The 27,925-nt window shown below is 43.4% G+C and overlaps 2 protein-coding genes across 3 annotated transcripts in view; one reads left to right on the top strand and one right to left on the bottom strand.

Annotated features, from left to right (window-relative positions):
• The window catches only part of LOC308587417 (glyoxal reductase-like), a 66,981-nt gene extending 66,684 nt beyond the window's left edge, over nt 1-297 (bottom strand). Inside the window, exon 1 of one of the 2 annotated variants that reach the window (XM_081195068.1) lies at nt 103-297. In XM_081195068.1, the coding sequence (XP_081051194.1) occupies nt 103-223 (121 nt within the window). In that variant the 5' untranslated portion in view covers nt 224-297. The remainder of the gene's footprint in view (nt 1-102) is intronic. The other variant, XM_081195067.1, reaches the window with a different exon arrangement.
• Nucleotides 298-302: 5 nt separating this feature from the next.
• DPH5 (diphthamide biosynthesis 5) overlaps nt 303-27,925 on the top strand; it is a 35,829-nt gene continuing 8,206 nt past the window's right edge. Inside the window, exons 1-5 of the mRNA XM_081195072.1 lie at nt 303-406; nt 1,989-2,195; nt 2,279-2,403; nt 9,521-9,629; nt 22,505-22,625. Of these exons, the coding sequence (XP_081051198.1) occupies nt 2,061-2,195; nt 2,279-2,403; nt 9,521-9,629; nt 22,505-22,625 (490 nt within the window). The 5' untranslated portion in view covers nt 303-406; nt 1,989-2,060. The remainder of the gene's footprint in view (nt 407-1,988; nt 2,196-2,278; nt 2,404-9,520; nt 9,630-22,504; nt 22,626-27,925) is intronic.

Genomic DNA, 27,925 nt, shown 5'->3' with positions numbered 1-27,925 from the left:
GGGGGTGGCTTATGTTATGTTATAATACGTCATATTATATTATGATAGGAATGTAGTGAGTGTGATCCACCAAGCGAGCGAGGGGGCGGCCTGCGCACTTACCCAGCCCCAGCATGGGGATCTCTAGGCCGTTGGCGAGGCGGGCCGAGGGCCCCGCGAGCGCCTTCCCGGCCGCCCACGCGCTCATGGCGAGCCGCTCCCACCTCAGCGGCCCAGGCGCCATCCGCGCGCCGCCGCCTCCTCCTTCATCGCCTTCTCCTCCCCCCACAACGAGGCGCTCCTCGTTCTGTCTCTCGGCTCCGGCCGCCGCGAAACTGTCGCGAAGCCGCTCGCTTTACGGCAAAGCGGCGGGGATGCCCGGAAGAGGCAGCGGCGGCTTGAGAAGCGCTCCGCTGGCGGCGCACGTGTGAGTCCGAGCGGGGAGGCGGGAGCAAGCGGGGGGCGGGGGGAGTGATGGGACTCTCCGGCCAATGGCAGGAGCCGCAGCAGCCGGTTCTAAGCGAGCCCTGCTTTGCATATTGGCGCGTGTACAGGTGTGCGTGATGGTGGTGGTGGGGTTTCTCTCACGTAAGCTTGCAGACCCGTGTCCTGGCTGAGGTTGCCACCTTAAGGGTTGTCCCGTATCCCAGTGCATGTCCTGTATTGGTACGGTGTCGTGCTGCGTTTGGGGCTGGGGGGGCTATTGGGTAGTTGTTTTTATTTTTATTATGTATTTTGTGGTTTTATATCTTGATTTTATTATGTGAACCGCCCTGAGACCCCCGGGTATCAAAGGTAAAGGGGCCCCTTGACCATTTAGGTCCAGTCGCAGACGACTCTGGGGTTGCGGCGCTCATCTCGCTTTACTAGCTGAGTGAGCCGGCGTACAGCTTCCGGGTCGTGTGGCCCGCATGACTAAGCTGCTTCTGGTGAACCAGAGCAGCACACGGAAACGCCGTTTACCTTCCCGCTGGAATGGTACCTATTTATCTACTTGAACTTTGACGTACTTTCAAACTGCTAGGTTGGCAGGAGCAGCGACCGAGCAACAGGAGCTCACCCCGTCATGGGGATTCAAACCGCCGACCTTCTGACCGGCAAGTCCTAGGCTCTGTGGTTTAACCCACAGCACCACCCGCGTCCCTTACCCCGGGTATAGGGCGGTATAAAAATTCAATAAATCATCATCATCATCGATACAGTCTTGTGCTGTCTTTCCCTTTCGCCGAGATTCCTGCATCGCAGGGAGGGTTGGACTAAATGACCCTTGGCTCCCTTTCCATCTCTGCGAACCTGTGATTTGGGGCTTTCCAAAGATGTGCATTTGAAAGGGTCGTGTGTGAAAGGTCTACCAATCCATTTCTGATCCCGATTCTTAGTGCTGGTTTAACCAAATTGCATCATATGGACCCCAGTATCCATCTCCTGACTCAAATGTACCCATCACCTGAGACCCTTTATCCAGGTGCTTCTCTGAGAGGTTTGGAAGATGGCAACAAAGGACAGGGTCTTTTCGGTTGTAGCTTCGCATGTGTGAAACGCTGATAGCAACATTCTTTCGGCGCCAGGTTAAAACCTACCTCTTCTCCCATGCTTTTGTAGGAATATGACTACTGTGCTTACTGGTGTTTCTGTGCTATATATAATTTTAGAGGAGGGGTATTGTTGCTTTATTGCAAAACTTGATGATTTCTTAATTGTTATATAACCCACCTAGAGATGTTTTGCACTGGGTGACAAATAAATAGTAGCCGTATATTACTTTCTTTTACTGCTTATGGAAATCTGTAATTCTAGAAATAAATTTTGCTGGGGAAAAACCTTATTTGTTTATTTATTGTTGTTATTGTTAATTGAATGTATATACTGCCCTATACCCGGAGGTCTCAAGACAGTTCACAGAACAAAGGGCAGTTCACAGAACAAAATTATTTACAGTGTTCCATTAACTAACAACGATGTACAGAATTTCTGATTGCTTTTTTGTTCTTTTTTCAACTTTTTGGCAGGTTGCAAAGCCCTCCACCCTGGAATTGGTGTCTATTCTTTTCCATTCCTTAAATTTAATAATAATAATAATAATGCTTTACCTGATTGGACTTGGACTTGGAGATGCCAAAGATATTACAGTTAAAGGCCTGGAGGTAATAAAGCAGTGTAGCCGAGTGTACCTGGAAGCCTACACGTCGATCCTCACTGTTGGAAAGGAAGCACTGGTACGTAGATGCACCCTAAGTTCTTTGGAGGGAAGGTGGGATACAACTCTGGGTGAAATAATACCCCCTTTCTTTCCCCCCAGGAGGAGTTTTATGGCAAAGAACTGATTCTCGCCGACAGAGAAACTGTAGAACAAGAAGCAGATACGATCCTGAAGGGTGCACATCAATGTGACGTGGCTTTTCTTGTAGTTGGAGATCCTTTTGGGTAAGGGGAGGCAACACCTCTAAATATTCCTGTTACCAGTGGCATGTTAAACCTTAAGCCAGCGGTTCTCAACCTGTGGGTCCCCAGATGTTGTTGGACTACAACTCCCATCATCCCTGAGCTCTGGCCTTGCTAGCTAGGGGTGATGGGAGTTGTAGTTCAACAACATCTGGGGACCCACAGGTTGAGAAAGGCTGCCTTAACCTCTACTTGGCTTATGTGGCAGGGACTGACTTTCAAACATGTTGGCTTTGAGCCCACCCAGGGTTTTGGAGAAGCAGCTATGCTTCTTTTGAATATAAAAAACTGGCTGCCGCCATCAAGGGTGGGCAGAAGGGTATATCGGGACCTACTGACTGATATTTGGGGTTTTTGCAGTAGATCAGCAAGGGTTTCGGACTCTGAATTGGTCTAACAATTATATTACTGCCATGCTCTGTACGTGGGGCTGCCTTTGAAGACCGTTTGGAAACTGCAGCTGATGCAGAACTCAGCAGCCAGGTTGCTGGCCAGGGCAAGACAGTTTGAGCTTATAACAATAGTTCAGGCATGGCTTCACTAGCTGCCAATTAGTTTCCGGGCTCACTTCAAAGTGCTGGTTTTGACCTATAAAGCTTTATACAACTCAGGACCCCAATACCTCAAGGACCACCTCTGTCTAGGACCTTTGTCACCTGCAAGGGAGGTGCAGAGGTTAACGTGACACAAGAACAGGCCTTTTCAGTGGTGGCTCCTCCATTGTGGAATGCCTTCCCCAGAGAACCATGCCTGGTACCATCATTAGAAACTTTTAGGCGGCAGGCCAAAGTGTTTCTTTTTACCCAGGCTTTAGAGGGTATTATGGATACAGTGGTACCTCAGGTTAAGTACTTAATTCGTTCCGGAGGTCCGTACTTAACCTGAAACTGTTCTTAACCTGAAGCACCATTTTAGCTAATGGGGCCTCCTACTGCCGCCACGCTGCCGTAGCCCGATTTCTGTTCTTATCCTGAAGCAAAGTTCTTAACCTGAAGCACTATTTCTGGGTAAGCGGAGTGTGTAACCTGAAGTGTATGTAACCTGAAGCGTATGTAACCCGAGGTACCACTGTACTTGTAGCCTCTTACCTATTTTTAGTGAGGTGAGTTGTATTAGACCTGCCTTTTTATATATGCTATGATGTTTTTTGGATTTGCTGTTATATTATTTCGTAAGACGCTTTGGGTTACTTTCTGCGTTGTTTTTTTTAAAGTTACAAATGTTGTTATTGTTGTTGTTTAGTCGTATCCGACTCTTCGTGACCCCATGGACCAGAGCACGCCAGGCACTCCTGACTTCCACTGCCTCCCACAGCTTGGTCACACTCATGTTCGTAGCTTTGAGAACACCATCCAACCATCTCGTCCTCTGTCGTCCCCTTCTCCTCGTGCCCTCAATCTTTCCCAACATCAGGGTCTTTTCCAGGGAGTCTTCTCTTCTCATGAGGTAGCCAAAGTATTGGAGCCTCAGCTTCAGGATCTGTCCTTCCAGTGAGCACTCAGGGCTGATTTCCTTCAGAATGGAGAGGTTTGATCTTCTTGCAGTCCATGGGACTCTCAAGAGTCTCCTGCAGCACCATAATTCAAAAGCATCAATTCTTCGGTGATCAGCCTTCTTTATGGTCCAGCTCTCACTTCCATACATCACTACTGGGAAAACCATAGCTTTTACTATACGGACCTTTGTCGGCAAGGTGAATAAGTGTAGTAATAACAGCAACAATGACAACAGCTAAAAAACCTGCCACATTCTAACTGAGATTACTTTAGAAAGTATGGGGACAGCAGGTCAGGGGGAAGAAGGGTTTGACAGGGTTTGCAAACATGCTTCTGGTCCCGATCACAAATTCCTCAGAGCCTCCCTTAAATCTTCGCATCATAGAATTGTAGAGGTGGAAGGGACCCAAGGGTCATCTAGCTCAACCCAATGCAGTGCAGGAATCTCATCCATGACAGGTGGCCATCCATCTACCCTTCCATTCGAGCTACTTTTTTGCTCCTGGCTCCAGGTGGTGGACTTCAAAGCTCTAGCTGAAAAAAACAAAAACCCAAATTAGGTCCCACAAGCCTGAACTCTGCCCATCCCAAGCCTATACAACTGAAATTAACGCTTACATTAGGTCTGCAATGAACATCTGCACCAAGTAAAAGCAACATCTTGGTGCAAACATCCCATAGACTTGCACGCTCCTCCTCCCACCTCTCGCTCAAGTTTCTGCCTCTCTCCCACAGTTGCTGTAAGCATGCTGCAACCGCGCATTCACACTGGCTCTCACCCAAATTTGAAACCAGGGTTTGAAAGTGGATTTTCGACCTTTGGTTCCGAGTGAATCCAGTGAGTGTTGACCCTTGTCTGTGCCAAGCCGCAGAAGGGGAGGAGCGAGGTCATGTTAAACCAGGGTTGCTGTCTTATTGTGGATTATTCTTCACGTGCAACGGGCTGGTGCATGCTAACCAGGGTTAGAAACTCAGATATATAAGCTAGGCGCCAAATGGCTCGTTAAACCAGGGTTACAGTCACCAAAACAGAATGCCTGGCTGCCATTTTTGGGTCAGATGGCTCAAAAGCGGTATGTTTCAATGCAACTTTTTGGTTCCTGAAATACATTTTGATTTGTGCAGATCCCCAGGCATGCACCTCCAGATGGTGGAGACGTCAGACACCGTTCTGGCACCCGGGCAACTTCCCTTGGTCGCAAGTAGCAGATAACCCGGTGCAAAATGCGCCTGGCAAATTTCAAGCACTGGAGAGGATGCTAGCTAGCCATGGTGAACCCCTGGTTTCCTAGCTATGGTTAGTAGATCAGGAATCTCCCGTCTGCCAAAATACGGAGCACATCTTTCGAGTGAGCAGAAGGCTTGTATTCCTATATAAACTGTCCCATCAATAATGAGGTGACAGCCCTAAAATCCGTGGCAATTGTCCCAAAAGCAATTCGACTAGATTTCCCCCTGCATGGCTTTTCTTATTCGTTGCCCAAGATGCTCGATTATACTTGTTTGAAAGGAGGTTTCGGTTCAATTACGTTTTGCAGCTCCGATCCATGTGTTTGCTTTTGGTGCTGCGATGTTCCTCACACACTTCTAATGTATACTGTGGACATCTGGGTTGTGGCAAAGGCCTTATCAGTTTGGTCTATTAAGCCTCTTAAGTTCTGTTTTCCTATTCCCCCTGGAAGCCACAGCCCTTTCTGTTGCAAGGAGGCCCTAGCTAGTCAAGCATCATCAATCTGTAATGTCAAGCCATACAGGAGACAAGCTTTTTGTCTCCAGCTGGTGATTCAAAATTAATATTGCCATGTTAGCCGCTGGGGGCGAAGGGGGCTGGGAAAACATAATCACCATGCACATCATGCGAGGGCACCCTCCTTATATAGAAATGTATGTGTCAAGCGGGGGGGGGGGTGTAATTAATGTAAATATACCTCTAGGGAATATTAGGATACCATTTTCCTCCTCCCCCTCTTTTCTAATTGAGCTGGTACTTAACGGCAGATGATGCCAGGCTGAGACTAAAGTCATTACGCCATTCATGGAAGTAACAATGTGATTAAAATTTTGCGCCTTTGTACTGCTGCAGCAAAAATATTTTTTGCGTGTCAGCCCAGTGGTCAGAGATGATGATGATGATCATTATTGAATTTATATACCGCCCTATACCCGGAGGTCTCAGGGCGGTTCAGAAGAATAAAATCAAGATATAAAACCACAAAATACCTAATAAAAATGAAAACAGCAACCCGATAGCCCCCACAAAAAAAACACATTTTAAAGGGGCATAGGGTGTCAATCAAATCAACCAAAGGTCTGGTTAAAAAGGAACGTTTTTGCCTGGCACCTAAAAGTGTATAATGAAGGCGCCAGGCGAACTTCTCTGAAGAGAGCATTCCACAGACGGGGAGCCACTGCAGAGAAGGCCCGTTCTCGTGTTGCCACCCTCGAGGAGGCGGCACATGAAGAAGGGCCTCAGAAGATGATCTCAGGGTCTGGGTAGGTTCATATGGAAACAGGCAACTCCTTGAGGTATTGCAGTCCTGAGCAGTCCTGGGAGTTGTAGTTCAAGAACATCTGGGAGCCGAAGTTTGAGAAAGGCTGCCATACAAGAATAAATCTATTGAAAGCTCCTTGTGCTAAGCAATCACGGTATCCATTGTATTTGATCAACAGTTATAATCAACAGGAAAGTACTCTTGTTCAAAGGCCCAAAAGGACAGAAATAGTTTGAGCTGTCGCCAGAACCTTTGCTGTCTGATTTCAGAGAAACCCCTATTCCAAGCTCAAGTATAACACTAAAGATGGTTCAACTATTAGGGGTTCCCTGGCTAATCATAGAATTGTAGAGTTGGAAGTGATGCCAGGGTTCATCTACTCCAACCCCCTGCAATGCAGGAATCTCAGCTAAAGCATCCTTGACAATTGTGGCTCAGGGGAAGGATAGTAGCAGGGTTTTTCAGTTTGTCTGTCTCCATGCTGGCACTGTGGGTTAAACCACAGAGCCTAGGACTTGCCGATCAGAAGGTCGGCGGTTCGAATCCCCGCGACAGGGTGAGCTCCCATTGCTCGGCCCCTACTCCTGCCAACCTAGCAGTTCAAAAGCACGTCCAAATGCAAGTAGATAAATAGGTACTGCTCCGGCGGGAAGGTAAACGGCGTTTCTGTGCACTGCTCTGGTTCGTCAGAAGCGGCTTAGTCATGCTGGCCACATGACCTGGAAGTTGTACGCTGGCTCCCTCGGCCAATAAAGCGAGATGAGCGCTGCAACGCCAGAGTCGGCCATGACTGGACCTAACAGTCAGGGGTCCCTTTACCTTTACCTATGTCAAAATCATCCCCTTGAACTGGGCTTAGTGACAGATAGTCACCGTGCCATCTCTAAGGGTAGCTCCACACAGAACACATTGTGGTGCTGAAGCTGGGATGTTCCTAAGTTTCGGGCTAAACCTTGTCCAGGAACAGCGATAGCTGGCAGTCAGTATTCTGGGCCACTGGGCCACCAGAGCCTCTGGTGACAAGCTAGAATCAAGAAGTGACCACAGACCTTCTATGGGAAAAGCTGTAAATCCAGTTCCCTTTGTCTAGTGTCTAAAAACTCCAAGTGACACAAAATGTTAGGAAAGGAGCGGAGTTTAGGCAGAGAGAGACTTTCCGGGGCGCTTTTGGAAATTCAGTGCCTGTGGCTGGAAAAGGGCTGCTTAATCATGCTTCCCCACCAGATGCTGTTTCTGTTCCCTGCTCACCTCCATGGAATGAGCAGCACTGAACTAAGACACCTTGGGGAAAAGAGGGCAGCTGAAGCCATTGTTCAGCTTTGCGTTTCTTATTTAAATGCATTTCCACACCCGGCTGCCTAATGCAGTGAACATGATTGATGAATACTTGAGCAGCAACATTTACAAAGTCGGGGCTTTCAGTAATCGTAGATGCTGCAGGAGAGGTTATGTTTTGGCAGCTATCTTTGGATGGGTCTGCCTTGCAAACGTCGCCACCCCACAAAATAGTTCAGATGGGGCAGGCCATATAGATTCAGATGACCCTTTTGAGCAAAAGTGAGAATGGCAGTTGGCTTTCAACAGGGGATGCCCATCAATCTGTTCCTTAATTTGCATGCTGTTTGTCCACTCTAGTACTCTTCCCTTGACTTTGCCCAACCATTTGTTTCTGTACTAAAGAGAGTGGATTTTTTAAAGGAAAAATAAAAAGTTAGAAGTCTGTCTGGCATATACAGTACAGATCTAGCACTCCTGAGGGGGTGACAATCCATCTTTCCCAAAGTTCTCCTGAATAGCAAATGGGAACAGTTAGAAAACAAAACCCCTTTTGCATACTGGTGCAAGTTTAGAGCATGCATGCAAAGTTTCTCGTTTAGAATTGCACAATGGCCCGTTTGCACGGTAATTAAGAAGAGGATGGGAGTTATGCCAGTGCTGCTCTGCGTGCTGATGTTTGCCAGTTAGCAAGATGCTCTGCAGTCTTCTGCGAGAGGCAAAAAAGAAGGGGAGGTCTAACTAGTAGGCAAAACTGCATTATTACAGCGTTATTCAAGTTAAACCGCAAAAAAAGCTGCCTCCTTCACCTTCCACATGGTTACATTGCTAAAGTGTCTTCAGTGCAAACTTAGAACCTGCCCCTGCTCTTAACTCATTGTACTTGTGGTCCTGAGATGTTTAAGGCTTCATAGGTCAAAAAGTGTACAGATTCACCCTCAGGATCTTTGCTTGTTTGTGTATGATGCATTATGTGTCTTTCGCAAAGGACGAAACAGGAGAACCAACCTCGAGGTGCTGAAGAAAGAGGAATGCACTTAATTGCAGAAAATAAAAAGTGTGCTTCTTTTCCTCCAGCACTTTGAGTTCTATCTATCATCTATCTATCTATCTATCTATCTATCTATCTATTTATCTATCTATCTATCTTTCCTGTGCTTCCTATATGTTTACAGGCACTTATTTATTTGAGTATCTGTGAGAAGTTTGGTAGAAGCAGCACATTTTTTTTCAGCCAGAACTCACTGGAACTCCATTATGGCACCTCTCAGGTGGGCGCAATTGCCGTTCTAAGATAACTCACTCATGGTGAGTTCCAGCACCTCTTTTTCAAGAAAAAGAGAACTGGGTAGAAGTACAGTGGTACCTCAGGTTAAGAACTTAATTCGTTCTGGTCCATTCTTAACCTGAAACTGTTCTTAACCTGAGGTACCACTTTAGCTAATGGGGCCTCCTGCTGCTGCTGTGGCGCGATTTCTTGTTCTCATCCTGAAGCAAAGTACAATTTCTTGGGTTAGCAAAGTCTGTAACCTGAAGCGTCTGTAACCTGAAGCATCAGTAACCCAAGGTACCACTGTATTCTTAGACGGCCTCCCCACACATAATAGACACACACACACAAACAAACACAGTGCTCTTCAGATGTTTTGTTGGACTACAACTCCATCCCTGCCCATCATCCCCGCCCATCGGTCAGTACTGGCTGGGGGCTGATAGGAATTTGGGAATCCAAGGAACATTTGGAGGGCACCAGGTTGTGGAAGGCTGTTTTAAGTCAGTGAGGCCCAGTTCAGGCCCTCTGTACACCCCATATAACCCACTTCCTCCTTACTGCAGGGCGACAACACACAGTGACCTTGTCCTCCGGGCGGTGAAGTTGGGAGTTCCCTACAGAGTCATCCACAATGCCTCCATACTCAACGCCGTTGGCTGTTGCGGCCTCCAGGTAACACCTCTCGCGCACGTGGCGTTCCGGCAACGGGAAACCACAACTCTGTTTACTTCTCCAAACGGGTTTCTGCAGAGCGCGGGCTTGAGGCACGCCTTCCAATCTGTAGGAAACAGCTGTGAGGAGTTGCACACTTTGTGGCCAGACTTTCTGTGGCGTTTCCTTTCTCTCTCTCTCCTTTTTTATAAAACAGCATGATGTAACTGAGCTTCTAAGAAGTAAAAGCTTTATGAATGTGGGCAATGCAGTTCTTGATGCCCTGGAAACAGGGTGGATAAATATCAATGGCTTTTAAAAAAAAAAAAGTCAGATTTTTTAAACTTTAAATCAGATTTTTAAAATACAGTGGTACCCGGGTTACGTTACCTTTGGGTAACGTAATTTCGGGTTGCAAATGCGTCAAATCCGGAAGTGCGGTTTCTCCATGCACAAAAGCGCTCTTCACGCATACGCAGAAGTGCTCTATTGCGCTTTGCGCATGCGCAGAAGCGGTGTCTCTGGATACCGACTTTTCAGGGTAAGTACGGACCCCCGGGAGGAATTAAGTTCGTATCCGGAGGGTCCACTGTAAAATGCTTTTGAAGGAAAAATCTTTCTAAAGATATTTTTCTGTTTAAGTTACAGTATAGTCCAAAGGCTATTCATCAGGAAATGAGGATTTATTTTGAGTTTTTCATGTGTGTTAAAACTCAGTCTGGTATTGTTTTAACAAAAAATTGTTTAACCACATCAGTTAACAAACATGGATACATATGCCATGATGTTATTATTTAATTAAATAAATTGTTTAAATTGTTATTAAGGAAATGATTATTTTTCTCCTTCCAAAAAAGTACAGCAGAAAAGTTGTCCAAATATAAACACCTGTCTATGTATTTCTAATAGTATAACCAAATCAGTAATTTTTGATATAACTGTAAAAACTACTCTGACAATTTATTATTCCAAAAATGAAACCTTCATCTGGTTGTAAATATTAAGATCATACCAGAAAGAATGAGTCTTTCTGTAATTATTTTTTATTTAAATCAAGTCTTACCAATTAGTGATTTAAATCGTGATTTAAATCACAACTACACTGCCTAGAGTGGGACGCGGGTGGCGCTGTGGGTTAAACCACAGAGCCTAGGACTTGCCGATCAGAAGGTCGGCGGTTCGAATCCCCACGACAGAGTGAGCTCCCGTTACTCAGTCCCTGCTCCTGCCAACCTAGAAGTTCAAAAGCACCTCAAAGTGCAAGGAGATAAATAGGTACTGCTTTGGCGGGAAGGTAAATGGCGTTTCCATGCGCTGCTCTGGTTCGCCAGAAGCGGCTTAGTCATGCTGGGCCAATAAAGCGAGATGAGCGCTGCAACCCCCGAGTTATCCGCAACTGGACCTAATGGTCAGGGGTCCCTTTACCTTTACCTTTACCTTACACTGCCCAGAAGCAAATATTGGAGAGGCTAAGAGAGATTCTCCGCACTGGGTGTTGTGAAGCTGGGGAAGAAGCAGAAGAAGAAAGAGAAGAATTTATTTGCATAGTTGCCTCTGGGGCTGGAGCTGAGAAACAGCTGAGCCTCAGATACACATACGGGCCACAAAGGGTGGGTTTTAGTGTGCTTCTCATCCTTAGAAGGCGATTTCCTCTACGTTTCACATAAAGGAAATGGAAGGTTCCATGTCACATAGCACCAAACTAAATTGTGAAATTGCCACAAGAGACATGGCAAGGTCCCCAGGGAAGGTAGCTTGTAAAGTGGGCTTAGACCATTGGAGAAATCCGTAGAGGGATGGGTCTGTCAACGGCTCCTAGCCCTTCCCCCTAAATGGAGCCTCCCTTATCAGTGACAGTATACCTGTGAGTGTCAGATGCCGGGGACAAATTTGATTTGTATCAGTGGATTTGACTTGTGCCGATAGATTTGAAACAACAAAAGTTAGGGGCGCTTTCTTAAACGATAGGAATTTGATGTTCGTAAAATAAGGGCTGACTTCCTTTTTTGCATTTTAATTTAAGTCTGATTTTGTCGATGCACAAGGCTCCTGCTCCATTAGTCTGGCCTTGGTTACTGAAAAACAGGAAACACCTTTGTAGGTTTTTTTTTTCTTCTTTTTAAAGAAAATGAGCTTATGGCTTGCATCTGTTTGGGAAGGCTGCAGCCCAGTGGCTCTCTAAGCTACATGCGTTTAGAGTTCATAATGGTCAGGAGTGACGGAGAATTCTGTGGACTGAACATTGGAGCATGGGCTTCTTTCTGTCTCGTGATTTTTAAAACCACTTTCATTGACCCAGAGCGAAGGAACCGATAGCTGTACGCTTTGGCAGGCTGTGATCAAGTCTGGGATTCAGCAAAAGACAACAGGGGGCAGGGGAACCTTTGACCTAAATAGGTAAATACTCAAAATACTAAAAAGTTAAAATACTCAAGCCGAGTATGAATCAAAGGGTTAAACGTTGCCTATTAACCTTTCCCCCTATTTTGAGTAATGCAGTGGTCAGCTGACAGTAATTCCTGGTTGTATTTTGAGCAAATTCCCACCCACCCACTTGCAAGTTACTGGTAGGGCTATTTTGGTTGTGAAATGCAAAATCTGGATTTCTCACTCTCTTTCTGGATTACCCAAGTGTCGTATTTAAAGAGGACGCCTTGTGTAATATTCCAAGAATCATTGACTGAGCAAGAACCATTGACCAAGGGGCAGGGACGTCGCTGGACCAATGGTGCATAAGATAAGCTTTCTAATTTGGCCGTGTGGAATGATAGGCAACTTCTGAATGGGGGCAGGTTCCCCATTGCTGCCCCCTCAACCAACAGGCCTCATCTATGAAATAGCAACAGGACTGACATGTGAGCTGTCTCAGGCTCTGTACACTGAAACTCTGCTGAATAAAATTTCAGGATGCGTCAAGATAAAAAAAAAAAGCAAAATAAAATAAAACACATTACAAACTACCCATAAAAATATACATAAGGGACCAAAAATAGTTAAAATGTTTACAGAAACAACTAAAAATAGGAGAAATAGACTTCCGGGGGCGGCGCGAAACTGTAATGGCGGTCCTCTTCGAGCTCTGAAGAGGGGCTCCGCGGAAAAGGGTCGTTTGCTGCGGCATAGCGACGACCCATCAAGATAAACCACGGGTAGAGTGAGCCCGTGGCCGTGGGACTCGGCGGGCACCAGAAGCTGCTCCGAAAACACAGAAGGGACCCCGTAAGGAGACCCGGAGTGAAGGAGGGGTAGCGGTGCTGTGAGTTCATCGCTCTTTCCGCGGAAGCGAAGCCGCGCGGCTGTTACAGATGAGCGCTGATCCTTCTTCCTAAAATCAACGCTAAACTGCAAGCAACATACCCGTGAGTAAAGGGGTTTAAAATTTGGCAAAGAAATTCGGTTAATTTGGCTGAAAGCGGGAGACGAGAAAAGGGAAGTCCGTCTTCCGACATTGCTGACAAGATCAAAGCAAAGCTTTTAGAAACGGAAGCATTTGAAACGGGACTTTGGGAAGCTTAAACTTTTTCGTGCTATAAAATTTGCCTTCTTCATTGAGCTTAAGGTGGAAATGGACATTGATTAAAAGAAGCAGCAGATGGTGACTTTCCTCCTATCTTTTGTTCTCTTTGGGCTGTTTAAAGAGCCAGATCGTCGGGCTGCCAGAGAGAGAGACTGTGTCAAACTGCGGAAACAGTTGCAAACTGTGCTAGAAAGCAATTGTTACATTTGAGCAGAAAAGACTGATTGGGATACTGTTACAAGCACCTTTCGTGAAACTTTGTCGATTTATAAAAGGTGCTTTGGGAGATCTTGAATTTATGAAGGGACTTTTGGATTAACGAATTTATTGTTTTGAAGCAATCTGGAACTTCAATGGCGGATTACTTCCTTCCTTGTCTTTGAAATCGGGTGGCACTCCCCCTACAGGGCTTTCGGATTACAAAATCCTGGGAACTGACTTTTGTTTTGAATTCCATCTCACTGGCTGTTTACTCCTGAATTTGTCTTTCCCATGGAACAATAGACAATTTGACCTTGAACATTGACAGATGTGTAATGAGTGGTGCAGGGAGAACAAGAGCGTCTAAAGCAAAGGAATCTAAAGAGGCTAAGGAAAAAGAAAAGGAAAAGGAAAGAAGACCAGCACAATTTGTACAAACAACATTGACCCAAGGACGCCGCTCGTCGGTTCCAGCTGTACTGGTGTCTCATAGAGAACAAGGGGAAATAACTGAGAAGTCCACTGAGGAAGATATGGCAGCAGGTGGGTCAGATACATTATTAAAACAAATATTGGAGCAACTATCAAGTTTAAATCAGAAGGTGGACGATCAGTCTGTGAAGATAGATAAAGCAACTTTCTCGATTCAAAAACTGACTGACCAAGTTTCCCAGCACACGCAAGCTATAGAGAAATTGCAAGGAGCAACAGCGGAAAATCGAGAATTAGCTGGAGAAGCAATCCAGAAAGTGGGAGTCCTACAAAAAGAGGTTGAAGAAATAAAAGGAGAAGTTAGGCCCCTGCACAAACAGGTGGGTGAACAACAAGTCTATCTGTCAATGGTGGAACTGAAAAATCGTGAGAGCAACATCAAATTGAGAGGTATTCCAGAACTCGAGCAAGGAGATTTGATTGGATACTTAACACAGGAATTCTCGAAGTTCTGGGGTTTAAAGGAAGACACGGATTTTAAGATTGTCTCGGCATATAGATTGGGAAGACTGGTAAGGAAAGACAGATCCAGAGACTGCTTGATAATTTTAAGAACAAAGGAAGAGAGAGACAAGATCCTAGGCCTTCACTTCAAAAAAGCAATTGAAATACAAGACAAAAGAGTGGAAATTTACAGAGATATCCCGAGGCAGCTGCTGGACCTTAGAGCCACCTATACAGAACTAGCAAAATTGCTGAGACACAACGCAATCCCCTATAGGTGGGAGTTTCCACAGGGATTATCCTTCACCTACAAAGAAAGGAAGGTTAAAATAAGAACACCTGAAGATAACCAAAGGTTCCTTCACGACCACGGAGAAGATCTCCAAAAAGGAGCGGATTGGTTTCCAGTTTTACCAGCACCAGCACCGCCCGGAAGTGGGCCAACGCCTATACCTTCGGGATCTGAACAAAAGGAAGACACCCCATCTTAAGAACATCTTAAATAGAACAGGATGTCTCTGCAGCTACTTAGTTGGAACATAAATGGCGGGAATTCTCCGGAAAAAAGGAGAAGGATATTTCATATCCTAAAAAAAGAACAATTGGATGTAATATGTTTGCAAGAAACACATGTGACTAGGCTCCACAGGAAAGTATTAATTAATAAAAGACTTGGCCAAGAATTTATCTCATCAGACAAAGTTAAAAAAAGAGGTGTTGTAATTTATGCAAAGGAGAACCTGTCGCCAAAATTTTTATTTAAAGATGATCATGGAAGAATCCTCGCAATTGAAATTCAAACACAAGGGGAAAAGATTTTGATATTAGGAATCTACGCGCCAAATGATGGAAAATCAGAATTCTACAAGAAGCTGCATGAGACAATGATGGACTATTTGGACTATGCTAATATTATTGTGATGGGAGATATGAATGGGGTGGTGTCTACAAATATGGACAAATCCCAAAATCAAAACTTAACAACAGACGGCAGACTCCCTAAAACTTTCTTTGAAATGACAGACAATATGGACTTGATCGACATTTGGAGGACAAAGAACCCCTTGGGTAAAGAAGGAACTTTCTTTTCCGAGGCCCATTTGTCATGGACACGAATCGACCAAATTTGGATATCTAGAGGGCTGGCTCCGAAAACGAGAAAAGTGGAAATCTGCCCAAAAACCTGCTCCGACCACAATGCCATAAAAATGGAACTGAGACTTTTCCCAACTGGATCCTTCAGATGGAGAATGAATGACACCTTGTTAAGAGATCAAGAGATTGTGAAGAAGGCCCAAAAAACATTAAAGGACTACTTTGAAATAAATTTGAACACTACGGTGGAGAAAAGAACAATCTGGGATGCAAGTAAAGCTGTAATGAGAGGGTTTCTGATTCAACAGAATTCGATAAAAAGAAAATATTGGAATGGAAAAAAAGAAAAAATTTTAGAGAAAATAAGTGAAGGAGAGAAAAAATTGAGAATCAAACCGAAATCCAAAGAGGTGCTAAGAGAGATCAAATTTCATCAAGCACAATATTCGAAACTGATCAATCAAGAGATTGAGTGGAAAATTAAACAAATGAAGCAGAGATCATTTGAATCAGCAAATAAATGTGGAAAGTTGCTGGCTTGGCAGCTGAAAAAAAGACAAAAGTTAAATACGGTTACAAATCTGGAGATTCAAGGAAAAATAGTTCAGAAACCAGAAGAAATAAGAAAGTGCTTCCACAGATATTTCAAAGAGCTCTACGCACAGGGGCCTCAGAAAGAACCGGAAATGGACCAATTTTTGGAAACAAATGGACTACCAAAAATAAGTCAAGATAAAAGATCAATTCTTAACAGCAAAATAACTCAACAGGAAATTGAAGGTGCCATCCAAAACATGCAGCTGGGCAAATCTCCAGGCCCGGATGGACTTACCTCCAAATATTACAAAACTTTGAAGGATTTCTTGATACAACCGTTGTTGGAGGTTTGTAACCAGATCATGGAGGGGAGGAAGGCACCGGAAACGTGGAAAGAAGCATTTATCACATTGATTCCCAAGTCAGAAAGGGAAAAGACTCAGCTCAAGAACTACCGTCCCATCTCACTCCTGAATGTGGATTACAAAATTTTTGCAGACATTTTAGCAAGTAGACTTAAAAATGTGTTAAATGAAGTAATTCACAAAGACCAAGCAGGCTTTCTCCCTGGTAGACACATGTCGGACAATACCAGGAACATCATTGATATTTTGGAGCTGTTGCGAATTAGAAATACAAGGGCTGCTTTAATCTTTATTGATGCGGAGAAAGCATTTGACAACATTTCTTGGATGTTTATGAAGAAGAACTTGAAAGGGATGGGAGTGGGACGGGGGTTTGAAAATGGACTAGAAGCAATCTATTCAGAACAAAAAGCTAAACTGATAGTGAACAATGTGGTATCGGAGGAACTTCGAATTGAAAAAGGGACACGACAGGGGTGCCCTTTATCCCCTCTGCTATTTATTTCTGTTCTGGAGGTATTGCTGAATATGATTAGGGAGGACCAGCTGGTGCAAGGTATAGAGGTCGGAGCGAAACAATACAAACTGAAAGCCTTTGCAGATGACCTAGTCCTGACAGTACAGGAGCCAGTATCTAGTACAAAAAGAGTTTTGGAACTTATTTTGGAGTTTGGTCGGGTGGCGGGATTTAAGCTAAACAAACAAAAAACTAAGGTTTTGGTCAAAAATCTGACACCTACAGAGATAGAGGAGTATCAGAAAGAGACAGAGCTAAGTGTGGTTAAAAAAGTGAAATACCTGGGGGTATACTTGTCCACTAAAAATTTAAACCTTTTTAAAGATAATTATGAAAAATGTTGGTTGGAAATTAAAAAAGACTTGGATATTTGGTCAAGATTGAAACTTACCTTGTCAGGCCGAATCGCAGCTATAAAGATGTGTGTTTTGCCTAAAATGCTATTTTTATTTCAGACCCTTCAGGTCGTGGACAGAATGGAATGTTTTGGAAAATGGCAGAAGGATATTTCTAAGTTTGTCTGGCAGGGCAAAAAGCCCCGAATAAAATTTAAAATACTAACCGACTCAAAAGAAAGAGGGGGGTTTGCCCTGCCGGACCTAAGGTTGTACTATGAAGCTGCAGCCTTCTGCTGGTTGAAGGATTGGTTCTTGTTGGAAAACACCGATGTCCTAGATCTGGAAGGGTTTGATAATGTGTATGGTTGGCATGCATACTTGTGGTATGACAAGGCGAAGGTTCATAAATTGTTTAAAAATCATATTGTCAGAAAATCAATTTTTGCCGTCTGGACGAAGTACAAGGATTTATTAGAAAGCAAGACCCCGAGGTGGCTATCACCTGTGGAAGCCAAGATTTCTAAAAAAAAGCCCAATATGGAGGCCTACTGGCCAAAGTATTGGGAACTGATTGAAAGAGTTGGAGATAACTGGAAGCTCCAAAGCCAGGACAAATTAAAAGGTAAGGTGCGAGATTGGCTACATTATGCTCAAATTCAAGAGGTATTTAAAATGGACAGAAAAGTGGGTTTCCAGTTGGAGAAATCGAAACTGGAGACGGAGCTACTAGAACCAAAGACTAAGGTACTTTCGAGGATGTATGACTTGCTGCTTAAATGGAACACACAGGATGAAACAGTTAAATCTGCTATGATAAAATGGGCACAGGATGTGGGACACAACATTATGTCTGAAGACTGGGAAAGGTTATGGAACACCGGTATGAAATTCACGGCATGTAGTGCCTTGAAAGAGAACATTATGAAAATGGTATACCGGTGGTACATGACTCCAGTCAAGCTGGCTAAAATATATCATCTCTCTGATAATAAGTGTTGGAAATGCAAGGAGGCAGAAGGGACATTCTTTCACCTCTGGTGGACCTGCCCGAAAGTAAAGGCCTTCTGGGAAATCATACATAATGAGCTGAAAAAGGTATTTAGATATACCTTCTCTAAGAAACCAGAGGCCTTTCTCTTGGGCATGGTGGACCGGAAGGTGCCAAAGAAGGACAGAACCTTGTTTATGTATGCAACCACAGCAGCTAGGATTCTCATCGCTAAGTTCTGGAAAACACCAGATTTACCCACACTGGAGGACTGGCAGACGCAGTTGATGGACTATATGGAGTTGGCAGAAATGACTGGCAGAATCCGAGATCTGAGCGAAGAAACTATGGAGGAGGACTGGAAAAAATTTAAGGACTATTTGCAAAAACATTATAAGTTGTTTGAATGTTAAGATAGCGCACGATTAAGAAATGTTATGTTTCCGCAATTTATTTTAAGAAATGATAAAGTAAGTATTGATAGAAAAAACGAGAAATATTTGAAACAAATTATTATGTTTATTAAGAATGTCAAAATTAAATTACAATTTTTTGAAATTGGTAACATAATATATTTAAAGGTATAATAAGATGGGAAACAAGATAACAAATTGCTGAACTGGCTAGAACAATGAATGCAATGCTGAGAGGATGCGAGGAGGTCCAAAAGTGAATTGCTGAAAGATGTTAAGGAAAGTTTCATAACATTTTTTTTTCTTGTTTTTATTTTTCTTTATATATATATATAAAAAATGTTTCTTGTATGTTGCCATGTAAACAAATTTGTTAATCTATGAAAAGAAACGCAATAAAAAATTTATATAAAAAAAAAAAAAAAAAAAAATAGGAGAAATATATGACTTCAGAAACTCAACAGGCATTAGCTGAGATAAATTCCAAATCCCTTTTCATGAGACCGTAAACCAGGGGTGTTTTTTAGGAGTGAAGTTGTTGAGCTTCTTTTACAATTTTACCCCAAAGTTGTTGCGGTAGATAGAAACTATTCGCATTAGCCAATGGCCATAGCAACAACAAAACATTACAATATACACAGAAAAAAGGAAATTTAGAATAAAAGCACAGTTTCGGGCCCTGAATCAACAGTCAGATAGTGGCCCTTCAAAGTTGTTGATCTTTTTTTAGGATTTTACCCCAGGACATATACTGCCACAGGGCCCCCGAAACAAACTTTGGCCATGCCTGCTATAAGTCTTTACAGCAAAAGAGACTAACTTCTGAGCCTTGTAATAAAAAGCATTTTTTTTTTCCATTTTCCAACACTTCAATTTCTTTAAACATCCCCCCCGCTTCAGGATCTTGCACCCAACAATTTAAGAATAATGCACTGAAATCAGTTGCTGCCCATAAAGTTTGCATTCAAGAATTTAACCAGTGTTGCTCCTTCGGAAATACATAATTTGCCTGGTATGCTCCCAAATCTCTCCATTGGTTCCAACTGTTCAAAACAGAGTTGAGAAAAAGCTTTCTTGTATCTGTTTTCAAGGGAATGCTTCTGGCTACATTTCCAAATGAATTCAGCCCCTGCACTGAGAATCCATAATGCAGTAATACATCAGAAATTTTTTGAAACTAGAAACTGTCCAGCGCTAGCACCATCTGTTCCTCAGACACACGAAGATCTGCCTTATCTTCATCTATATGAATTATTCTGCACCAGCGATTCAGCATCCTAATCTGTATTAAGCCCAGGACGGTGTCAAAACCTAACTGTGCCCTAATTAAATAAGCAGGAGTAGCTTTGAATATCCCTGAAATCATACATAGAAAAACGGGCTTTCAACTCTTTCGACTAAGGTGATATTTACAAAGCAAAACTCAGCATCTTTGGGTGTAAAAGACTCCTTTTGGAATTTGAGAAGGATACAAGCAGTTAAGATTCAAAAGCACCCCGTTTTTAAAAATCTAAGCAACTTAAAAACCAGCAGGAAAAAGTGAGGGAGCAAAATGTTATTCTCTCCACATCTATGTCAAACCATTGCAAGGTTCAATTTGGAATTCCCAAAGGAGCATTTTACTCTGAAAAATATTGACTTACAAGAAAAAAAAGGTTTGCATCAGAGATCACTGGATCCTGTTTTGTTTTCTTTGAGGCGCTTTCCCTGTTTTTTTCTTTTTTCAGTGTTTACAAAGCCCCAAATGTCTCCACCAAAAAGTGCAAGTTCTTCTTAGAAAAAACACAAAAACCCTCACCCATTAAAACTAGTCTTATTGATCCCAGGCACCTAAGACTTTCTTTAAGACTTGTACACAAACAGCTACAGTGGTGCCTCGCAAGACGAAAAGAATCCGTTCTGTGATTCTCTTCGTCTAGCGGTTTTTTCGTCTTGCGAAGCAAGCCCATTGACGGATTAGCGGATTAGCGCTATTAGCGGCTTTTAGCGCCTTATCTGCTGATCGGATCAGCTGATAAGCGGCTTAGCGGCTTAGAAAAAGGGGGGAGGAAAAAAACCAGCAGGAACTCGCAAGACATTGTCGTCTTGCGAAGCAAGCCCATAGGAGATTCGTTTTGCGAAGCACCTCCAAAACGGAAAACCCTTTCGTCTAGCGGGTTTTCCGTCTTGCGAGGCATTCGTCTTGCGGGGCACCACTATACTTTAAATTTATTTTGCGCAATGTGCAAGGTCGTAGGATCCTGAAGGCAGGGGGAAACTACCTCAAAATATCAGTTATGATTTATCTTTGTTCTGTTTGTGTACCATTTTCCTCTGCCATTTTGGATTGGGCACTGTTCACAACCAGCTCATTTTCTTTTGAATCCCTTTTGTAAACGTTTCGTGCCAGCTTACGATGTTGAAAATAATTTATGGGGGGAAAGTGTGTTTACCATCCTATTTAGAATCTTGAAACGCGAAAATGAAACCCTATGAAGAAGTGAAAGAGTATGTGTATGATTGGTTGCATTACCACCAGGTTAATGAAATGTTTAAAAAGGACCTAAAAGAAAGGGGAAATGAGGAAAAAGAATCTAAATTTCAAACAGAAATAATAAACAATGAGGATAAAAGTTTGTCCAAGATGTATAAAATTTTGCTAGAATGGTATACAAAAGATGAGGAAGTTAAATCGGTTATGATACACTGGGCCAGAGATTTGGGTTATAATATACAGTTTAAGGATTGGATAAAACTGTGGAATGAAAATATAAAATTTACGGCATGTACTGCGTTAAAAGAAAATGCTATGAAAATGATTTATAGATGGTACATCACACCCGTAAAATTGGCAAAAATGTATAAAACATGTAATAAGTGTTGGAAATGTAAAGAAAAAGAAGGAACATTTTATCATATGTGGTAGGATTGTAAGAAGGTGAAGGGCTTCTGGGAAATGATATACAATGAAATGAAAAAGATGTTGAAATATATGTTTGTTAAGAAACCAGAGGCTTTTCTTTTAGGTATACTAGGAAATGAAATAAATAGAAAGGATTGTAAACTTTTTCAATATGCAGTAACAGCAGCGAGAATACTACTGGCCCAAAAATGGAAACAGGAACAATTGCCGACTCTCGAAAAATGGAGAATGAAATTGATGGATTATGCAGAACTGGATAAACTAACAGGAAAGATCAGATATATACGAGATCAAAAGTTCATTGAAGACTGGGGAAAATTTACAGATTATCTGAAATGTGTATGTGATGAGCAAATAACGCTAGTGGGATTTCAAGCAGCTCTGTGAATGTTAGAGGACTATTGTATTGATGAAAACTAAGAGGTGAAGGTTTATAAAATGCAATATAAAATTAGGAAATGCGTTTTTAAAAATTTGAATAATGGATGATTGTCAGAGAGGTTGAAGGAAGTCAAAAAGGGAAAACATGTGACAAATTTAGATTGGATATTATAAATGTATGTTGGAAAATTTAATAAAAATAATTTAAAAAATAATAGAATCTTGAAACACGGGGCTTTAGGTAGGACTTGAACTCAGGCTGGAAGAAGCATCTCTCTCACACATACACTGTGGCAGCTCATTTATCTTCTACAGAGGTGTGGGGGAATAATTGTAAGTTGTTGGTGAATCTTGCATTTAACTATCAAGCAACCGCTGATTTTTCTCTTTTTAAAAAACAGTTTTATCAGCCTCGCCGCCACTTCAAACTACAGTGTGACATCCCTCGGGGGCATTGTTGTTTTTAATTTGTCAATCCTTTTATCGTTATTATGAGCCACTTTTGAATTCAACTTGGAAAAGCGGGTAGCCGTCTCTCCCAGCCCCATCTGGAGATACCAAACACTGAGATTCGGCCCTTCCCATCAAAATCTCTCGATGTTGCACATTGCATAACGCCATGTTAAGTCTTGTGTCTACAGTCTTTATTCTGATAGGTGACTTTCTCATTATCATCTCTCCCCACCTGCCCCTCTTTTCTTGGCAGCTCTACAATTTTGGAGAAGTTGTGTCTGTCGTTTTCTGGACCGATACGTGGAAGCCCGAGAGCTTTTACGACAAAATAGCCAAAAACAGAAGAAACGGCATGCACACCCTCTGCTTGCTTGGTAAGGACCACTTCCTCTTTAAAAAAAAAAAATAAAAAAAAATTATTCAGTTTTACCTTTAATATTTACATTAGTATATAATCATAATCATATACAGTCACACCTCGTGTTGCGTTCCGCTCTTCTTACGGACTTTCAGCTTACAAATGCGGCAAACCCGGAAGTGTTTAGTTCCGGGTTCACCGCATGCGCAGAAGCGATCTGCGCACTTCATGCATGCGCAGAAGCGATCGCACCGCGCACATGCGCAGAAAAGGCACTCTATTGCGGACTTTTCAGGGTGCGAATGGCACCCCAAAACAGATTAAGTCCGCAACTAGCGGTACCACTGTACAAATAGGATTTTCTGAATCCCAGACTTCCCTCTACCCCTCCATGGGTTCCATGGTTATTCTTTCACCTGCATTGTATAATGTCCTCCATATTTCCTTAGTAGTCAATTGTTACCATAGTTCTTGTTACATTGCAAGTTTGGTTAAAATCCTGCCAATGTTTTTAATTGTTTACAGTGTGCTTCTAAACAAGTTACAAATTTTCCCTGTTCTTTATGAAATTTGACGTCTTCTTGGTTTCTGATTTTCCCAGTCATTTTCGCCATTTCAGCATAGTCCATCATTTTTGTTAACCATTCTTCTCTGGTAGGGACTTTGTCTTCTTTCCATCTCTGGGACAGAAGTATCCGTGCAGCTGTTGTTGTGTACATAAACAGGTTTTTTTGCTCCTTCAGTATTCCTGAACTGAAAATTCCTAGTAAAAAAGACTTCTGGTTTTTTTCACAAAAGTTATTTTAAACATTTTTTTCAACTCGTTATAAATCATTTCCCAATATGCTTTCGTTCTCTTGCATGTCCACCACAGGGTCGGATTTTGGTTTGATGAGTCCCTAGGCTACTGAAGATAATGGGGCCCTTTATATGCCGCTGTTTTTTGTATTGAATATACGCTATATGGTAGTTTATGGATCTAACAGGTATCTAAAGCCATTTGCACATGTTGCCATGCAACCTGTCCATGCAGAATGTAGGCACCCTATATATAGAAATGAGCAAGCCAGTGATATTTTAGGCAGCAGGCTAGCAGGGGAGGGGCCCATTACTTACATCGCAGGAGCCTACACAACACAAAACACTGTTGCTGTATGTAGGTTTTATTTTATTTGTTTTTTATCTTCTATTTTGGAAATGTACATCCAGGGGTTTTTTCCTTGAAATTTTTTGGGGGGCGCTAAGCTATACTGTATTTTTTGCTCCATAAGATGCACCTAGTTTTTAGAGGGGGAATGCAAGAAAAAAAATATTCTTTAAAGGGAGTGCTGAGCAGAGCCTGTCTGCATCCCAGGCTCTGCTCAGCACTCCCTTTCACGAGCCGTGCGGAGCGTGTGTGTGGCGCTTACAGGCTTTTCCCCTAGGAGGGAGAAGGGCAGCCCACTCTTGGGGGCTTTTCCCCAAGGAGGGAGAAGGGATTGACAGGCCACATCAGTCCCTTCTCCCTCCTCGGGGAAAAGCCCCCAAGAGTGGACTAGGCGCAGCTCTTGTGGGCTTTTCTATGAGGTGGGGGAATTCCCCCACCTCCCGCAAAAGCCAGCAAGCAAGGGCCGGGCACCCTTTAAAGGGAGTGCGGCTCTTGCGGGCTTTTCTACGAGGTGGGAGAAGGACAGCCCGTCAGTCCCTTCTCCCTCCTCGGGGAAAAGCCCCCAAGAGCTGCGCTCCCTTTACAGAGCGTGAGTGTGGCTCTTGGGGGCTTTTCCCGCCTGCATTCGCTCCATAAGACACACACACACATTTCCCCTTACTTTTTAGGAGGGAAAAAGTGCGTCTTATGGAGCGAAAAATATGGTAGCTTGTTTAGCTTATACGTAAATCCCGCACTGCTGGTAGAATGTGCCTTCTTTTTCTTTACACTTCCAACAAATATTTGTAGCTGCTCTGTGCATTTTTTGTTAATTTAGTAGGAGAAGGACCACTTCCTTATATCACACTTAACCACCCGGCGTTATTTAGAACGCTCAGTAGCTGAGCAGCTATTGAACATAAGATGAGTCTGCTGGATTTAGAGCATCCTCCCCTCCTTTAGCTTCCAGCAACTGGCATTCAGAAGCATCACTGCCTCCAACATTTGAGGCAGAGCATTGATAGTAGCCATGGATCGCTTTCTCCTCCATGATAGCCTCTGCCCTTGCTGTCCAAACACAGAAGCAACAGCATCAAACTGTAGACTCAAAAGTCCTCCTCCGCCTTACGCATCCTCTGCCTTTTTTCTTACCTGCAGCAATTGCGTCTTTAAGAAATAGCAAAGCTGAGCAAAACCCCCAACCCTTCCCTGGACATAGGAAAACAGCATGTCATGGAGCTGAGCCTCTGCCTTGCTGTGGTGGTTTTCTTCTATGTACAGGTTTTTGAGCTTTTTCTCATTCAGGAGACATCTATCCCAACCCCACTCTCACAGCCCAAAGGTAAAACAGTCCAGCAGAGAGCCAGTGTGGTGTAGTGGTTAAGAGCGGTAGTCTCGTAATCTGGGGAACTGGGTTCGCGTCTCCGCTCCTCCACATGCAGCTGCTGGGTGACCTTGGGCCAGTCACACTTCTGTGAAGTCTCTCAGCCCCACTCACCTCACAGAGTGTTTGTTGTGGGGGAGGAAGGGAAAGGAGAATGTTAGCCGCTTTGAGACTCCTTAAAAAGGGAGTGAAAGGCGGGATATCCAATCCAAACTCTTAACTGGTAGATTCTGCTGAATTCTGTAAACTAGTCCTTAGTCCGGTGATCATTAACACCGAGAAAAGGAAACGAGCCCTGCCCATGCCATCAGCTTCCTGGCTTTGAGGTCTTACGTTGCAATCATCATCCAGCGAAAAGGAAGTTTTAGCAAGTTCATTTCTTTACTAGGACCGTCAGGATTTTTACTGCGTCTTTTGCAGCAGTTCCAACAGAAGGAAATTAAGCTTTTCCTGGCATGAGGAGAAACGGGGGAAGCTTCATAGCTGTGTTCCACTCTACTCTTAAAAGCAGGAGAGCTTGATCAGTAGAAACAGGAGGCGATCCGACAGTCTCTGCACTGGGGCAGGATTTATTTTAATCATACAGAGCTTTTCAGACTAAATCCGGCCTTGCATGAAACCCTCCAGTGTGCGACAGAGGGAGAGATTATACAGATGCATTCAATCACATATGGAATTTTGATCAGGATGGAAATCAGACTGATGCAATTTGCAAGCAATTAGATCATTCCGTGCTGTTTAGATATTGAGCTTGATCAGGGAGAATTGAGTTTCTTCCGACTGGCAGGATCCTTGATTGCAGCCTGAACAGAACTATTCTCCCAGTGCTAAAGCAGGTTTTCTATGAGTTTACAGGACACTCTAGACACTTTACGAGACATAACTGTTTACTGGGGTTCCTACAAGCTTAGACCGCTCCTGTGGCTTCCACTGCTCTCCTTGATTACAAGCCAGGATCCCAAAACCTCCCAAGTCAAAAGGCGATTTCCATGTGCGCACCGGAAAGAGCTGCATTTTGCCAGCATATAGGTAAAGTTAAAGGTATCCCTGACCATTAGGTCCAGTCGCAGACAATTCTGGGGTTGCGGCACTCATCTCGCTTTACAGGCTGAGGGAGCCAGTGTTCGTCCACAGACAGCTTCCGGGTCATGTGGCCAGCATGACTTGCACTTGATGTGCTTTCGAACTGCTAGGTTGGCAGGAGCAGGGACCTAGCAACGGGAGCTCACCCCATCGCGGGGATTCGAACCACTGACCTTCTGATCAGCAAGCCCAAGAGGCTCTGTGGTTTAGACCACAGAGCCACCCGCATATAATATACACAGCGCCAGCATATAGTAAGTTTATAAATCAAGTCAGAACATGCATGCAGAATTTTCATGCATTCCTGGAATTGGCGTCTGTAAATCAGGACTTGACTGTAAATCTTCTCTAACTGTTGAAATGTATGAAAACCTATACGTTGGGGATTTTGGAATGCATTTTAGAGAGAAGTGGATTTAATAGGTGTTAAATGCTCCCAGCCACCAGTGTAAAATGTCATCATGGCCTGACCATAAAGCTTAATCTGTCCGTTTTGCATTTCATTGATCCTTTCTCTCCCCTCCATTCTTTAAGAACTGCAAGAAGGGAGAGTTGACAAGCAAGCATTATTGGGGGGGGGGGGGTTTAAAAATTATCTGCTGACTTTTTCAAATAAATGATGCAAAAAATCCTACAACATTCAAGTTTGGGCTTCTTCTGCTCCCCTCTTTCTGTTCCTGCGTTTCTTTGTCTCTGCAACAATTCTGCACTGTCAAGTGACTGGTTATTGAAGGAGACATTCCAGCCGTTGCTTTAAATATTAAAATGTACTTAATTGAGGAGCTTGTGGAAAGTGTGTTTGTTGGATACAGATTAAATCAAAACTTCAATTGACTGAATGAAATGAAATTGCCACTGTGTATAAATGGCAGGAGAAAGATTATGATGCTAGCTCACTTCCCATAGAGAGAGGGTAGGAGGAAAGGTCTATTGATATTGGCATTCATAGCAATAAATTGTGAGTATGCGCATAGAAAGCGCCATGGTGTTCAGCCATTGGTGGTGGTGAGAACATGTCAGAGAAGGCCATGGATCAACAAGATCCTAAGTAAGTTGTGGGTGATATATCAATACTTTGTCTCTTACCAGTATGGACTCCAGACCGAGACAAAGGTTTCATTAATGTTTGATGTATCATAGTATTTTAATATTCTTTTGGAAGCCGCCCAGAGTGGCTGGGGAAACCCAGCCAGATGGGCGGGGTATAAATAATAAATTCTTATTTATTATTATTATATTATTCATATTTTGTCACCCTGTAATATATCAAGAATGCACTGCCCAGCTGGCCTTGCAGACCCGGCAGGCAGGAAACAGCACTTTGATGCAAAGCAAAGCCTTTACTGCAAAGTAAATGGCCACTTCCTGCCTGCCGATCTGCAAGGCATAAGCTCCTGTCGCCTCTAAGCTGGCATTGCAGAGTAAAGAGGCAGCTGGAGAAATCCCTTTAGTGCACAGCGCTTGCGGGATCAAGAAGTCAAATTCTCATCAAGATGTGGACACTCCTGCGTTCAACCGTGCATGCTGGGGCAACTAGAGCGGGGCAATTGTGCACATACAATTCTAGAAGGTACTAAGAAACTTCCATAAAGAGGGGCTGATCGTTAAAGCTATGGTTTTCCCAGTAGTGATGTATGGAAGTGAGAGCTGGACCATAAAGAAGGCTGATTACCGAAGAATTGATGCTTTTGAATTATGGTGCTGGAGGAGACTCTTGAGAGTC

This window comes from Podarcis bocagei (assembly GCF_964188305.1).
Source record: "Podarcis bocagei genome assembly, chromosome: 5".
In the NCBI taxonomy this organism is placed as follows: domain Eukaryota; kingdom Metazoa; phylum Chordata; class Lepidosauria; order Squamata; family Lacertidae; genus Podarcis; species Podarcis bocagei.
Note: the sequence above shows the minus strand (reverse complement) of the source record. Positions and strands in the feature narration are given on the sequence as shown.